This window comes from Ovis canadensis, chromosome 2 (assembly GCF_042477335.2).
Source record: "Ovis canadensis isolate MfBH-ARS-UI-01 breed Bighorn chromosome 2, ARS-UI_OviCan_v2, whole genome shotgun sequence".
NCBI lineage: Eukaryota > Metazoa > Chordata > Mammalia > Artiodactyla > Bovidae > Ovis > Ovis canadensis.
Window position 1 is genome coordinate 111,712,335 of NC_091246.1, and position 16,974 is coordinate 111,729,308.

The 16,974-nt window shown below is 47.6% G+C and overlaps 1 protein-coding gene across 3 annotated transcripts in view; it reads left to right on the forward strand.

The window, feature by feature from the left end:
• MFAP3L (microfibril associated protein 3 like) overlaps positions 1–11,098 on the forward strand; it is a 46,708-nt gene extending 35,610 nt beyond the window's left edge. For all 3 annotated transcript variants that reach the window (XM_069576775.1, XM_069576777.1, XM_069576774.1), the window contains exon 3: positions 5,257–11,098. In XM_069576775.1, the coding sequence (XP_069432876.1) occupies positions 5,257–6,170 (914 nt within the window). In that variant the 3' untranslated portion in view covers positions 6,171–11,098. The remainder of the gene's footprint in view (positions 1–5,256) is intronic.
• The last annotated feature ends 5,876 nt before the right edge of the window (positions 11,099–16,974 follow it).

Consider the following 16,974-nt stretch of genomic DNA (forward strand, 5'->3'; position numbering starts at 1 on the left):
ATCTAGGCCTGCCTGATTTGAAGCATTTCAAGAATCCTAGAAGTGGGTAACAGATACATTCATCTTGAACTTTGGTAGATTCCAGAAACCAGCCTTGCAGCGCGTCCCCACGGCAGCCCCATCTGTGGGCAGTGTGTCTTTCTCATCCTCCCGTGACCCGCCCCCCCGCAAGGTGGAAAAGTTACCTGTTTTAAAAGTTACTCGAACTTCTTTAAATTTTGCTATGATTTAACCACAAGTGATTTTGTGTACTTAGGCGCTACCTGCATTCCATTTTTTGGTGACTTATTCATCCAAGTCCTTTCCCCCACCTCTTTTTTTTTTTTTTCCTTCTGGGTTATTGCCTTGATTTTTAGGCATTCTTCAGGCTTCCCAGGTGGTTCAGTGGTAACGAACTCACCTCCAGTGCAGGAGGCACAGGAGATTTGTTGGATCCCCGGGTTGGGAAGATCCCCTGGAGGAGGGACTGACTACCCACTCCAGTGTTCTTGCTTGGAGAATCCCATGGACAGAGGAGCCTGAAGGAGCCTGACGGTCTGCAATCCATGGGGTCACAAAGAGTCAGACACGACTGAGGCAACTGAGCACACACACTCGGAGTTCTTCATGGTCTCTAGTTACTAAGCAATTGTCAGATATTCTAGAAGTTTCTCCTGCTCTATCATTTGCTTATAACTTTAGTATAACATATATCATAGTGTGGAACTTTTAACTGGGGAGAAGTCTGATCCATCAGGGTTGTCTGTTGGCAGTTTCTGGGATTCTTGAAATGCTGAAAAAGGCTTACCTGTCCCAAGGCCATGGAAATATTTTCATGTCTTCTTCTTGTTATGTTTTACATTTGGATCTTCAGAGTACTTGGGATTTATTTTCATGTGTCACTAAACTAGGAGTTTAACTTTATTTTTTTTTTGAACAAGCCATCAGTTGTCCCACTGTTGTTTGCCTCCTGATCTGAAATGACATCTCCCTTAATTTAAAACCCCCCCACGCGCCGCCATCTGCATCTGGACCGCGAGGTCTTCTCCGCTGATTGAACCAGGGCTCAGAGCCAGGGAAGAGGTGGGGCGGCCGGGCCTCTGCCCGCAGTTCTCTGCCCCTGCAGCAATGGGCTCCCCTCCTTTTCTCACATGTCCCATCATCCCCTCTGGCCTTGGAGGGCTTTCTCCTCCTGTTCCTCTCCCCACAGCCCCAGCCCCACCCAGGACCGCACCCTCCCGTCCAGCAGCATCCACTCAGGGCACGTGCCACGCACCCCGGTTTGGCAGGGAGTCTGCGTCCCTCTCGCCATATGACTGGTCTCTGCAGCCAGGGGTCGTGTCTGATTCATCCTTGCATCTGCATTCTCTGTCAGGGAGCCTGGTGACAGACGATGTGTAAACTAAGGCTTGTTGATGGAATGCATGAACAAGATAAAAAAGACAGCTGTCCTTCTAAAGACGTCAACTTTATCACACAGTGAGGCTTCAGCCTTCAAGAATAAACGAAGTTCATTATTGGATAAAGTCTACAATAGGTGTTATTCTAAGGACCCATTGTTCTGGGCTAAGAAGCAGAATATACACGAAACTAACAATTTATGCACTGACTATCCCACTGGTTTCCCCCAAACGAACCACAAGTGTCACCTAATTGTGTTTACTGCAGACAGGGCCTGTTTTGACCTGTGACTAGGAACTTCTGACATGTTTGAGTCTGTATCTGCATTGAATCTGTTGGGCCCAAGCTAGATAAATACATGTCTGTGGACAGTTTCCAGGCAAAGCTGTGGTTTTTCCAGCGGTCATGTATGGATGTGAGAGTTGGACTATAAAGAAAGCTGAGCACCGAAGACTTGGTGCTTTTGAACTGTGGTGTTGGGGAAGACTCTTGAGAGTCCCTTTGGACTGCAAGGAGATCCAACAAGTCTATCCTAAAGTCCTGAGTGTTCATTGGAAGGACTGATGCTGAAGCTGAAACTCCAAAATACTTTGGCCCCCTGATAAGAAGAACTGACTCATTAGAAAAGACCCTGATGCTGAGAAAGATTGAAGGTGGGAGGAAAAGGGGACGACAGAGGATGAGATGGCTGGGTGGCATCACCGACTCAATGGACATGAATTTGAGTAAGCTCCAGGAGTTGGTGATGGACAGGGAAGCCTGGTGTGTTGCTGTCCGTGGGGTCGCAAAGAGTCGGACATGACTAAGCGACTGAGCTGAACTGAACTAGACAGTTGAACACATCCCTGAAGATAACTATAAAATCCAAGTTCGGAAACGCTTTGAATAGTCAATAAAGTGTTGGTGTCTTGTAACTAGTATGCATTTCTGTGCTTCACTTTTCTATGACAGAATACAGCCATCTCTAAAAGCATAGCTGAGATATTTCGAGAAAGCCATTTATGTTCCCGTCAGGCGCCTGCCTCCTGACTTCAACACTCTCTTCTGCTCCTCCTCTTCTACACCCAGGTTCCTCCTTCTCTGACCTTGAACTCGTAGATAATTCCTCCACGGATGGAGTGGGGATGAAAGGGTAGGAGGTGAACAGACTGATCCCAAGTGTTCCCCATGCAAATAACCTCACCTTCTCCCGTCCTGCTGCTGTACTTCCTACCGAAGTGAGAGCGGTCAGTGTGAGAAGTTCCCACAGATAGATTCTGTAGTTCTCTTGAGCTCAGCACCTTCCCGGTCTGTCATAAACCTTCAGTCAACGAGACATGTTCTCTTTTGCTGTGCCTGCTGTGGTCTGGTGTGATCCCAGGCGGTGCAGTTGGTAAAGAATCTACCTGCCAGTGCAGGGGGACACAGGAGATGTGGGTTTGATCCCTGGGTCAGAAAGATCAAGTTGATCATTTCCCTTGCTCAGATGATTTTATATTTGGATAAATCTGCTGTATCACATCTGAAGCCTGATATTCAAGGAGTGAACAGACAGGGTAGGAGGCTGGCCCCTGCCCACGTGGACAAGGGGAGGCTTCACAGAGGGGGTACAGGTTGGTCTGTCCATGCACGCTCACAGGAGACTGAAATCCACCAGATTTCCCGCATCTTCTACTCTCAGAGAGAGGACACTGGCTAAGTTGTTAGAAGCTGGGTGCTCAGGGACACCAAGAGCCCCTCTCCACAGATGTTGCTCCAGAAAATGTGACAGCGCCTTCTATGGCAGGCTTCCCGCCAGGTTCCCCAGGCCGACGAGGGGTGGGGGTGCTGCAGGCCCCCACGACTCCAGCCAGCTTCCCTGAGGACAGTCCCTGAGGCAGAGGACCTGGAGTGATGCAGGCTGTCTCCTGTCTCACACTCCCTGGGGACCCTCATCACTTTAATGCTCACAGATTGTTTTTTTTTTTTTTTTAACAGTTTCTAGTTGCTTTGGGGAAATATCAGACTTCTCATTAGGCTTAAGTTTATGCCAGAGGGGGATGAAACAAACAAAAATGCAATGTGATAAGACACTTGGAAGGAAACTATAGTTAAGTTGCCCCATCTCTCAGGAGAGCGTCTCTGGCTCACTTGGGGACATGAGTGCTTTTACGGAAATATCCGCCAGCTCTCAGAACTCCCCCAGGGCCAGGCCCAGCCTTGTGTCTCTCAGGGCCCCTCTTGGGGAGATGGCATGGGCTGCAGAAGGCTCAGACCCGAAACCTGAAAGGCAGACATAGGGTCATGTGTCCCAGGGCTCTGGGGTCAGGTCTTTTGACCGGCGGGTACACAGGCAGATTAAGGATGAACCCCTGCTGCTGCTGCGGCTAAGTCGCTTCAGTCGTGTCCAACCCCGGGCAACCCCATAGACGGCAGCCCACCAGGCTCCCCCGTCCCTGGGATTCTCCAGGCAAGAACACCAGAGTGGGTTGCCATTTCCTTCTCCAATGCATGAAAGTGAAAAGTGAAAGTGAAGTCGCTCAGTTGTGTCCGACTCTTCGTGACCCCATGGACTGCAGCCTACCTGACTCCTCCGTCCATGGGGTTCTCCAGGCAAGAGTACTGGAGTGGGGTGCCATTGCCTTCTCCTAGCAAAGATTAATTCAGATTAAGAACCTGATTCCCAGGGCAGTGTTGGATCCTTTCCAGGCCAGACAGGGAAGAGTTCGTCTCTGTTACAGCATTCTCCATGGGGTGAGGCCTGCTTTCAACCTGATTTGTTGTTCAGTTGCTCAGTCGTGCCTGACTCTGCAACCCCATGGACTGTAACCCACCGGGCTCTTCTGTCCATGGGATGTTCCAGGCAGGAATACTGGAGTGGGTTGCCATTTCCTTCTCCATTCAACCTGATGGGTCTATTGTTTATTTGCAAAGCCAAACCAAATTGATATTTATTCACACCCAGCTTCTGGATCTCCACAATGTAGCTCATTGTAGAGCCTGAATGAATAAGTCATGTTTCCATCAACTGAGGATAACTTCAATCTCAAATATGAGAAACCCAGGTAAACAATTATAATTTAACTGATTTACTTCCCTGGTAGCTCAGATGGTAAAGAGTCTGCCTGCAGTTCAGGAGACCTGGGTTCAATCCCTGGGTTGGGAAGATCCCCTGAAGGAAGGCATGGCAAGCAGTATTCTTGCCTGGAGAATTTCATGGACAGAGGAGCCTGGGAGGCTACAGTCCATGGGGTCACAAAGAGGCGGACAGGACTGAGTGACTAACGCTTTCACTCTAGTTCTCAGGTTGATCCCAAAGTACTTTATATTCTTTATACTTTATAAACAAGAACTTTCCAGTGAACGTATATTCTGCAGTGCCTGCGGTGCCTTGCTCACAGGCAGGTGAGAAAATCAGATGCCACATTAAGGAATTCCCTAGCGATAATAGCACAGTGCTTTTCCAGACTGTCTGTGTTTCTAATTTTTCTCTAGAGTGTGGAATTGCACAGTATGATTTGGTGTTCAGAGTCCAACGTGTTGGGCTTGAACTCTCGCATCTAGCCCAACTGATTCCTAACTGGTGCCCTTGAGAGGGGGTTAGAGGGCCCCTCCCTCAGTTTCTCCATCCTATAAAATGGGCTGGTGCTCATGACTCTTTCCTGAGTCTGTGGATTAAGTGGGCTCTTCCTCTCCCCATGTGTCGAGGTCACCATTCACTGTCCCCATCGTCAGCCGCAGCAGATCTGGTGATGGGAGGTGTGCTCAGAGCTCACCGTGCACACCATCAGTGGTGGAGGGAGGTGTTCTCTGTTCACCGCCAGCCTCGGGAGTGGTGTGAGGCGCACACAGTGCCACGTGGAGCGGTCACTGTGCGGAGCAGAGGGCCCGGCTGACCCTGTCCTCCTTCTCCTGCAGGAAAGTGGCAGATGCATGACGGCCTCCTGAACATCACCAAGGTGTCCTTCTCCGACCGAGGGAGATACACGTGCGTGGCCTCCAACGTGCACGGCACCGTGAACAACACAGTGACGCTGCGGGTGGTCTTCACGTCGGGCGACATGGGCGTGTACTACATGGTAGTGTGCCTGGTGGCCTTCGCCGTGGTGCTGGTGCTCAATGTCACCCGCCTCTGCATGATGAGCAGCCACCTGAAGAAGACCGAGAAGGCCATCAACGAGTTCTTCCGCACGGAGGGCGCTGAGAAGCTGCAGAAGGCCTTCGAGATCGCTAAGCGCATCCCGATCATCACGTCAGCCAAGACGCTGGAGCTGGCCAAGGTCACGCAGTTCAAGACCATGGAGTTCGCCCGCTACATCGAGGAGCTGGCACGCAGTGTGCCGCTGCCCCCGCTCATCATGAACTGCAGGACCATCGTGGAGGAGCTCATGGAGGTGGTGGGCCTGGATGAGCATGGCCACCAGAACTTCGTGCGCCACACGCCCGAGGGCCAGGAGGCCGCAGCCGTCGACGGGGACGAGGTCTACACCATCCCCGACGCTGACTCTGACGCCTCGTCGCTGCATGAGCAGCCCCAGCAGATCGCCATTGAGGTGTCTGTGCACCCCCCAGCCCACCGGGAGCCCTCGGACGACCAGGCCGCCGGGTCCCTGGAGGCCGGAGACGAGGAGGAGGACACCGAGCCATCGGCTGAGCGCTCCCCGGAGTCCGCGGCGCCCTCCACCGAGGTCACGTCGGCGGCGCTGACCTCCGAGGAACCAACGCCCGTTGAGGTGCCGGACCGCGTCCTGCCGCCTGGTCTGCTGGAGGCCGCGGAGCCAGCCAGGCCGCGGGACGGGAGCACCCATGTCGTCTATGAAAGCCATGTCTAACAATGTAACCCCCACCCCCACCCCGAAGCTATGCACACCCCGAGATTCAGGGCCACCCCTCGGGACAGATGCAGGCCGCTAAGCCGCTAAGCCTTACCGGAGACGCCGGTCGTAGGTAGGAGTCTGGCCCCCGCACGCACGCCCCGGTCGACCCCCAGCCAAGGGGGATGCGAGCACCATCTGGGGAGCGGGGGTGGTGACCTTGGGCAGGTGTCTGTCCACGTGACACGAACCTCAGAGGCTCTTCTCCGCCAGATGACCTTAACCGCTGCTGCCCCTTTGGCAGAGAACACTGACTGTCAGAGACTCTGAGTTCACAGCCCTGTCCGGGGCACAGGGCGCTGCTCTTCTGTTGAAAAAGGGATCTGCCAAGGGCGCAGCTGTAGTCCACCCCTCCGCGGCTCTGTTGCACTTTCTTCTCAGTTTTGCCCCATCACTGTCGCTTTATAACCCAGGCGTTGCGACTGGAATGCTGACTGTTCCTGCGGGTCCGCTCCCTTGACCACTCTGTCCTTGTTCTCCCCCCTCCCCCGCACACCCCAGACTTTTACCTCGCAGGCTTTGGGGTCAGGGCCGATTCCCACGAGTCATCTTAACATTCCAAAGCAGCTAGCTACCAGCCTCCTGATGTTTGTCGTTTCCCAGGCCTGTCTCCATCGGTTGCTTTTTTTGTGACTTCATTTCCAGTGAAGCTGCTCTTGTGAAACTGAGAGAAGAAAAAAAAAAAAAAACCTTGCCCAGGAATAGCACTTTAATAGCCAAATAAAAATAGGTTTACCCGTCCCATTCTGAGAGCCTTTGGGTGAGCTCAGCTGAGGTTGGAGGGAGACCATGAACTTGAATCTGCCCAGACTGCCCGTGGAAAGCCCTGTTCTTATGTCTAAACAGTGTCCCCCTCCAAGCCAGCTGCTGCTTCGTCTGGAAGGCATGTCACCTGCGGAGACAGAGGTGCCTGAGGAATCTGTTTAGGTGGGGAGCGGGGGGCTCCCGCCGTGGCTGCCATGGACCATGGCTGTCAGGGGGCCCCAGTGCTTGTGTTAGGGCAGCAAGCATGAGGGTCGTGGGGGTCGCCCCACCAGGCCCACTCCTGTTAATTGCATGGCTGACTTGTCCATCCTTGAAGGGGGCAGAGACGGGTTAGGATAACGGCATCATCATGCCAGCATTCTTGAATTCATTTTCAGCCCCCACTAGAAGGCGGCTGTATGTGAGGCCAGAGTGATGTTCTTAGAAGCCGAAGCTCGTTGCCTCAGGCCCGCCCCTCATTGACCTGTGCTGGTAACCACTGTGGGCTTTGTGCCAGCGGGGCATCCCACGCACTCCCTGGCCCCGTCTCAGTGCTTTCCTTGCCCACATAAGCCAGCCAGCATCATCACCCTGCCCTTCTCCACAATCGCTTGCAGGGTTTCACTGTCCTCGCTGGTTCCTCTAACACTTTTTACGCTGAAAATCGGCACTGTTGCAAATTCAAGGAACCAGCTTACAAAACTCAGAGCTTTTTAAGACAGTTGTGGATCTTCCACCCCCAAAAGCATTAGAGCAACGTCCGCAGTTTAGATGTAACCATGAAAAGAAGAGGTATAATTTCCTTGCCATTTACGAGCAGGAGTGCCATAACCTTGAGGTCGTCATGAGTGTCACAGCCACGTCATGGGTCCACAAAGGTCCCTTGGGCTGCACGTTTGGTGAAGAGACCCAAGGCTTAGTCCTGAAGTCCTGACTGTCTGCGTGAGTGAGCCTTCACCACGTCCCTGGGTTGAATCTTTCTCATCTGCCAAACACGGAGGTGGTACTTGGGGCCCCAGATCCTACCTGGTTCTGACATTTAGAGTTTTGTAGAAAGTTTGTCATCTCCCATGATGCCCCCCCTTACACGAAACAAGGAGTCTTGGGAGCAGAAATGGGCCCATGATGTTATTAGATGCTTTTGCTGCCAACTTCTTCAGAAAATTCATCTGGGTCTGGAGCTGAGAACGGAGGGCTTGGAGTCAGTGGTTTCTCTGTGTAGAGATAACTGATGTGAAAGGTGGTCTGACTGGACACATAGTTGGGTCAGATTCCTCTTGGCCTCAGATGACCCATTCCCATCAGTTTGGAGTGTTTTGGGTGGTCACATAAAACATGAGAAGTGAACAGTCCAGAGAAACCTTGACCCCCGCATGGGCTCCCTGGAGAAAGGTTTTCTGTATTTGGCCTGCGGAGAAGTTTCATCACCACGTCTTAGAATGTAAACTTTTTTCCACTTGTGGAGGCCAGCGGATCCTTACCATGGATCTGTGCACCCAAAGCCACAATAAGGGGGTCCCCAAATGAACTTTTTCCCATTCCGTCCCCTTCTCCCTCCAGCGAAACCCACATACAGGTTTCCACGTGGAAATGACAGGAGAAGGCATCTCCCACGTGGATGTTGGATACAGATAGTTAAACACAGGCAAACTTTTTTAAAAGCAGGAGCAGAACTGAGTGACCAAAGAATGTTTTCATGTTGGTTTTAGCTTCTTTAGACTGGGGAGACTATGTAGATTTTTAACATGTTCCCCTTTAAGGCATCAGAAAGCTCTTGATAGAATAATATTAGTAGCCAACCAGAGATGAAGCTGGGTTACTACAAAGATGTCTCTGTCTCTCCCTGTTTATGCTATAGCTTCTTTACGAAATAGAAACGCTCTCCCACTAGAATAGGGGACAGAGACAGTTTCATGACTTTCGCCTGGTTTTTCAAAGATAAATGTTCAGCTTCATAGAAATTGATAGAAGTATGGCTACGTATGGCTCTTTGGGGCAGTTTTGCAGCTTAACACTGAATCCCAAGCCATGTCCCTTGGGTCTTAGGTCATTCTTCTCAAAAGCAAGCAGTTTCTGGTTTCCGAGTCATCTGGTCATATCTATAACAATTTTTTTTTCTTGAAGTTCCGAAAATGATTCAGATATGTGTGCATATTTAATTCACTGCAATGACCTGTAAACTTGGATGATATTTATTCTAAATGGGGGAAAAACAATTTTATATTGCAAATCTATGTAATTTATAATGGTTTTGTTTTATATATATTTTCATATCTTTAGGGCACATCTACTATTCTCATCTTTTTGTATATCATACTTGACAAAAAGAGATACTAATACTTGACTAAATCTCTAGGAACCAAATGTGACATCTGTAACGTATAGAAATCGCTCTAGAAACACCTGAATGTCCTCGCTCGTCCTGAGCATTATTGTACTGTCATTACACCCAGAATGATTGCTGATGGGAGTTTGTGTTTTTTTCCCCAAAGCCAAGGCCAAAAGTCCTGACCTCCCACACAGTGGAGTCTGGAATCCTTCGCTTCTTTATTGTGTGTTTCATTTTTAACTGTAGACATCTGTGTTGTTCAGACTTCCTTTGAAGGGCACATGTGATAAAGCAGTTTGGTGGAGACTGGGCTTGAATGATGGCTGTGTAGCTTATTCACTGGACTGATAACATTTCAAATATAATACGTGGATTGTTACTTATTGGTAACCTCGAATCTGTTCAGCTCTTTAGCCTATGAAGAAAACGTAAGGCAGAAAGAATGTTTACCTGTTTTGAATAGATAGCCTCTAAATGTAGTGCCACCAACATAAACCAGCTCAGCCCTAGAGACCCCAATCCCTGCTGGCTGAGGAGCTGTTTCAGAAAGGCAAACCAGCCCACCTGTATGTGCAGGGTAAATTTCAGTCTTATACCAGGGCTTCCCATACAGTAAAAAATCTGCCTGCAACACGGGAGACCTGGGTTCATTCCCTGGATGGGGAAGATCCCCTGGAGAAGGAAATGGCCACCCACTCCAATATTCTTGCCTGGAGAATCCCACGGACAGAGGAGCCTGGCAGGCTTCAGTCCATGGGGTCACAAAGAGTCGGACACAACTGTGTGGCTACCGCTTTCCCTTTTTCACCAGTGCTAAAACTCCTCATAGCCCCAGTGGTTCTGTGAACAGGGGTTTCATCTCAGTGTTTCTTTGGGTGAGAAAACAGAGCATTTCGCTTATCTTTCAGATACTCTGTTTTATACTCAGCACAGTTCAGTGACTACCCAGTATCCATCTTCACACACCCTTTTTGCATTCTCTTTACATCATAATCCCTGTTTCTGTTCTGGCTTTTTGACTAATTCATTGGTACTCTTTAAATAGCCACCAAAGCTCATTGTATAGTCACCTACATATTTTGATCTCTGTTGATTCCAAGGTTGGGTGTCTCTAGTGGCTCAGCAGTAAAGAATCCACCTGCAATGCAGGAAAGGCAAGTTTGATCCCTGGGTAGGGAAGATCCCCTGGAGAAGGGAGTGGCAACCCACTCCAGTATTCTTACCTGGAGAATCCCATGGACAGAGGAGCCTGGCAGGCTACAGGGGCAAAGAGTTGGATACAACTGAGCAACAAAACCACCACCATCTTCAAGGTATTAGTCATTTTTACATTCACCTATTTATTGACTTCAGTTTCACTTTTCACTTTCATGCATTGGAGAAGGAAATGGCAACCCACTCCAGTGTTTTTGGCCTGGAGAATCCCAGGGACGGGGGAGCCTGGTGGGCTGCCGTCTATTGAGTCGCACAGAGTCGGACACAACTGAAGCGACTTAGCAGCAGCAGCAGCAGCAGCAGCAGCAGCAACATTCATTGTAAAATCCTCTAATAGATAACAAAGTTCATCTTCCTAATGACTTATAGGGTTTCTACAGTGATTAGCAAGATCTGGATTAAATCAGTGGTGGGGTGAAAAATCAAATAAAATAGAATTGCTTATTTCGCTTTCTGAAAGACTGAGTGTCTGTTATACAAGAAAATATAATTAAGACTTTTTTAGAGATGTCATTTGTAAGAGGTCTAATGCTCAGAATGCCACCACCGAACTTAAAGCTCATAGAGAATGTAAAAATAAAGCCAATGGGTCTAAGAATGTTTCTGCATAAATTGTCTTTATTTCATGAAGAATGTAAACCTTCAGTGTATCTCTCAGACACCCTGGCGCTGCTCACAGAAGGTGCTGCCACTTACGTTTGATGTGCTATCCCTCTGGTTCTGAATGTCCATTGTTAAAACTGGGAAATAAGATGGAAAAATGTATCTGGGTGGAAATGTCACTCTGTTGATTTGTGAGCTATAAATGTTCACCTTTTTAAAAATAATTTAAATGTATAAGCAAATGATTAATATTTAAGTTGATAGAGCAGCAAAAAAAAAAAAAAAGTGAGCCATCCTGTACTTTGGTTGTTGCTTTAATAAAGGATTTGCACAGGTGTGCAGAGCGTGTCACGTCCCTGGTCGAGGCCGTGTGCATGTAGCCTGGTTTACTCTTTACTTTTGTAGGAAGTATGTGGGCAGTGCGCGTCCCTACCTTTTGTATCTGTGGCATATCTTAGGGGAAAGGGGGTAAAGGAAGTAATTTTTATGTGAATCTACAAACTTGATCCAAAGTCAAAAATCTTAACTCTGTCCTAACGAACTTGATGGCCATGTATTTATATCAAGAAGGAATTTTAACATGTAACATCAAGCTTATTGCAGAAGGTCCACAAAGACCAGGAAACTCACCCAAGAGAAGGTGTTAGTTGCAGACCTCGCGGAGAAACCTGAGGCAGCACCCAGTCCAGGCCAGATTGCTCTGAATGTGCCCGCTGAGAGTTCTCAGAGCTGGGTTCCTCTCACATTAGCTGAGTTGGTTGTTCAGCCGCTAAGTGGTGTCCGACTCTGTGACCCCATGGACTGCAGCACTGCAGCATGTCCTTCACTATCTCCCAGATTTTGCTCAAATTGATGTCCATTGGCTCAGTGATGCCATCCAACCATTTCATCTTCTGTCACCAGCTTCTTTTCTTGCCTTCAGTCTTTCCCAGCATCAAGGTCTTTTCTAATGAGTCAACTGTTCGCATCAGGTGGCCAAAGTATTCAAGCTTCAGCATCAGTCCTTCTAGTGAATATTCAAGGTTCAGATAAGGCTGTGTATATGAGACAAGACTGAACAGCACCAGATGGGAAAGAAACTAAATTTTGCTGCAGTCTGAAGAGGCAAACAAAATTATTGAGTAGGTTGCCCAATAAACTATGCACATAACTAGTATCTGTAAGTTCTTCAAACTAAAAAAGCTTTAAGAGTGCTGCAGTGGCATTAATGGAAACTTTAACAAATGTGCCATCAGGGAAGAGAAAATAGGAAAGTTTTCTCCTAACTGTGTAATGTTGACTGGTAGATATTTTCAGACTCAGGACAAACAGCTGCTGATTTTTGTGCTTATATTTTTAACAGGTTTTGGAATAATCCATTCTTTCATGGGCCTTAATCAAAAGAGCCTAGGTAAGGCTTCCTCTGAGGGATTTTCAAGTGTGTAGTCACAGAGTTGGAAATTAAGTGTCAGGTTTTCTGATTTCCCTGTCTTTTAAGGCAGAGTCGCTAACACACATGGTTGTGCTCTACTTGAACACTTCTGGTGAAGCGGAGCCTGTGACCACATGGAGGACATGCTCTGGTGTTGGTAGGTTTTAAGTGCCAAGTCAAAAATCTGAAAAGTGGTCCTACACTGGTCCTTGTCCAGCCATTTGGAACAGAAAGCATGAGTTTGTCCTGCCGCAATAAACTCATCCTTTTACCACCAACCTGAAAAGATGTTATAAATGTATTTGTGTCGAAGCAAGGATTACCAAAAAATGTGGGTGCTCCTGACACCACTAAGGCTTCCCAACTGGCCCAGACAGTAAAGAATCTGCTGGCAGTGCAGGAGACGCGGGTTCGATCCCTGGGTCGGGCAGATCCCTGGAGAAGGGAATGGCTACCCACTCCAGTACTCTTGCCTGGGAAATCCCACGGACAGAGGAGCCTGGTGGGCCACAGTCCATGGGGCTGCAAGGAGTTGGACACGACTGGGCCGCTAGCACTTTCACTTCACTGGCACCACTATGTTAATTACAGATCACGCGGCTCACACTCTTGAGTTTAGGTGGTTTCTACCAGCGGGGTGTTGGAGGCAGAAGTCAGACGATTCTGGTGCTCCCCTGGCCCCTGAGATACCCTGAGGCTGCAGTTCACTAAATAAAAAGACAGTCCAACAGCTAGAAAAATGAAAGAATCAGCAGATGATTGAAATGAAAGCTCAGTAGATGAGTATATTTTGGAAAGACCATTAGAACTGATGTACTGAAAGAAATGTGGGCTTCCCAGGTGGCTCAGTGGTAAAGAATCTGCCTGCAATGCAGGCTCAGTCCCTGGGTGGGGAAGATCCCCCGGAGGAGGAAATGGCAACCAGCTCCAGTATTCTTGCCTGGGAAATCCCACGGACAGAGGAGCTGGTGGGCTACAGTCCATGCGGTCACAATAGAGTTGGATGTGACTTAGCAACTAAAGAAACAAAAATTGAATGAAACATATGTATGTGTTTGTGGCTTATTGAGGTATTTTTAAATAACAGGTGAAGTAAAGCCAGTACCAACTGCATTTAACTATTAGGTAACATGAAGATGCCAAGAGTAAGAATTTTCCTAAGATATTAACTCATATTAAATAAGCTAAAAAATAAGCACAAAGGTTGATTTTTCAACAAGCAAATTTCTCGTGATGTTTTTCTTATAGAGTTTTCTTACAATGAATTTAATTTTAAAGCTCATTATGGAATAGAGATCCCCATGAATCATGCAAAAAATCACCTATACATTGACCTCTAGCTAGATTAAGGGATTTTTATTGTTGTTCAGTTTACATGCTGTACAGCATCTATTTCTTGAAAGTTCTCATGACTCCTATGAAGCTCAGGTGCATTGGAGACCCCGAGGGGATCCGTGTCTCTGACTGTTAAGTCTGATAGATTATTACACCTGCTGTGGCACACTTATTCCTCCCAGCCATTTGATGAGGTGAATAAAGTTGTCCCAAAGCTTTAAAAGTACTCTTAATTCTAAACATCAAGGTTTTTACATGAAGTGGGGAAAAAATGACAAGTTCGTTTGAACAAAGAGAAGTCTTCAGTTCCAGCTGGTCACGTGGCCCTCACTGTTGGATGACGTTTCCTGTCTTTGCTGCTAGCGTTCCTTACGCTCTGGGCCAGAGGACGAGGCTGCTATGCATGAGGTAAAAGGCTTGATTACGGATAGAGACTGTGAGAAAATTCATCCACCAGGTATTAGACCCTTGAACATAGAAGAGGTACATTTTAATGTTGGCTCTATTTGAAATTATTTTAAACCTGAAGCTTTACAATTAGAACCTGGCACCAGATGACACAACCCTTATGGCAGAAAGTAAAGAAGAACTGCAGAGACTCTTGATGAAAGTGAAAGATGACAGTGAAAAAGTGGGCTTAAAAGTCAACATTCAGAAAACTAAGATCATGGCATCCAGTCCCATCACTTCATGGCAAATAGATGGGGAAACACTGGAAACAGTGACTGACTTATTTTGGGGGGCTCCCAAATCACTACAGATAGTGATTGCAGCCATGAAATTAAAAGACGCTTGCTCCTTGCAAGAAAAGTTATGACCAACCTAGACAGCATATTAAAAAGCAGAGACATTTACTTTGCCAACAAAATATGGTTTAAAGCTATGGTTTTTCCAGTAGTCATGAATGGATGTGAGAGTTGGACTATAAAGAAATCTGAGTGCCAAAGAATTGATGCTTTTGAACTGTGGTGCTGGAGAACTCTTGAGAGTCCCTTGGACTGCAAGGAGATCCAACCAGTCCATCCTAAAGGAAATCAGTCCAGAATATTCATTGGAAGGACTGATGCTGAAGCTGAAACTCCAATACTTTGGCCACCTGATGCAAAGAACTGACTCACTGGAAAAGACCCTGATGCTGGGAAAGATTGAAGGTGGAAGGAGAAGGGAATGACAGAGGATGAGATGGTTGGATGGCATCACCAACTCAATATACATGAGTTTGGGTAGACTCCAGGAGTTAGTGATGAACAGGGAAGCCTGGCGTGTTACAGTCCATGGGGTCGCAGAGTTGGACACAACTGAACTGAACTGAACCACATCTGTGGGCTTCCCTGGTGGCTCAGTGGTAAAGAATCTGCCTGCCAATGCAGGAGATTCAGGTTCAGTCCCTGGGTCGGGAAGATCTCCTGGAGAAGGGAATGGCAACCCACTCCAGTATTCTTGCCTGGAGAATCCCACAGACAGAGGAGCCTGGCAGGCTACAGTCCATGGGGTCGCCAAACAGTCAGACACAGCTCAGCAACTAAACAATAACAACAACCATATTTGTAGATTAGATTACTTCTATTACTAGAAGTAATTGTGAAAGTGTTACAACCTTAGAAATTAAATTTGTAGGAGAAAAGAAAAATGACAGCTGATGTGAAGAATCTGGGATCATTACATTTTTTTATGTGCAGAGTATAACTATCCTAGCTTTTTGTTATTAGAGTAATTATTAAGATACGTTAGTGATATTTATGAAATTCTGCTGGGCAGGTCTTAGGAAAAAAAAATTTTTTAACATGTCTTTAAAAATTCTTATAGATGGATAATTCTTACATCATGCTATTTTATGTTACCTTCTCCCATCCCATAATGGATTAGAGGGGATTGAGTTAAACATATTTTACTTTCTGTGCATCCTTTGAATTTTGGAACTGCTGTGTCTGACACAGGCTCACTAACTCAATAACCCGACTACCATATTAATCACAGATTTTACTCCCAATCAATTTGAATCAGTAAGACTTTAAGAATGACTCTAGAAGCAGGACAGCTGCGTAATCATCTTATGCTCTTGTCGGGAGCTGAAATGGAAGGTTTTGTGCTACAACACGAGCAGAAGATGATGATGCCATGCTCAGAGACGGGATGTTTGGATCCCCTCAGAAACCGGGGAAATCCCAAACCCCAGGGTAATGTATTTGGCCATGAGGCCTCTGGAGAGTAGTGAGGTTGTGAGGGTGGAGCCCTCAGGAATGGGGTTTGTGTCCTTAGAAAAGAGGCCCAGAGGGCTCCAAGGACACAGCGGGAAGACAGCCGTCTCTGAACCAGGAAGCCGGCCTCAGCAAACAGTGCCTCTTCAGAGCCTTGGTTACAAACTCTGCAGCCTCCAGAACCGTGAGCAATGAATGTTTTTTGTTTAAGCCGCCAGTGTGTGATAATCAGACTTTCTATGCTGAGAATTCTGGGTGCCCGTGGGGTTGTAAGAAACAGCACAGAGAGATGGCATACACACTTGACCAGCTGCCCCAGGGGTCACCTCTTAACAGCAGCATCGTACACCATCACAGTCGGGGCCCCAACACTGGACCAGTGTCTCCAGTGTCAGCCAGGTGGCTCCGGTTTTACACACCGTGTGTGTGTGCATGTAGTTCTGTGACATTTCACCACATGTGTACGTATGCACACCCCCCACCACCACCTCCGAGACACGGAACATTCCAGGAGGTCAAGGATCCCTCAGTTACCGTTTTATAACCACACCTTCCTCCTTCCCACCCAGAACACAATTTTTTTTAAAATATGCAGTAAACTTAATTAGATAACTGAAGTTTCTCTGGAACCAACTATAATCAGTGTGTTTTTCCAATAGTAGTTGTTCAGTCTCTCAGTCATGTCCAACTCTCTGCGACCCCATGGACTACAGCACACCAAGCTTCGCTGTCTTTCACTATCTCCCTGAGTTTGCTCAAACTCATATCTATTGAGTCAGTGATGCCATCCAACCATCTCATCCTCTGTCACCTCATGCCCTCAATCTTTTCCCAGCATCCGGGTCTTTTCCAGTGAGTCAACTCTTCCCATAAGGGGGCCACGATATTGAAGCTTCAGCTTTAGCATCATATTTTCCAATAGAAATA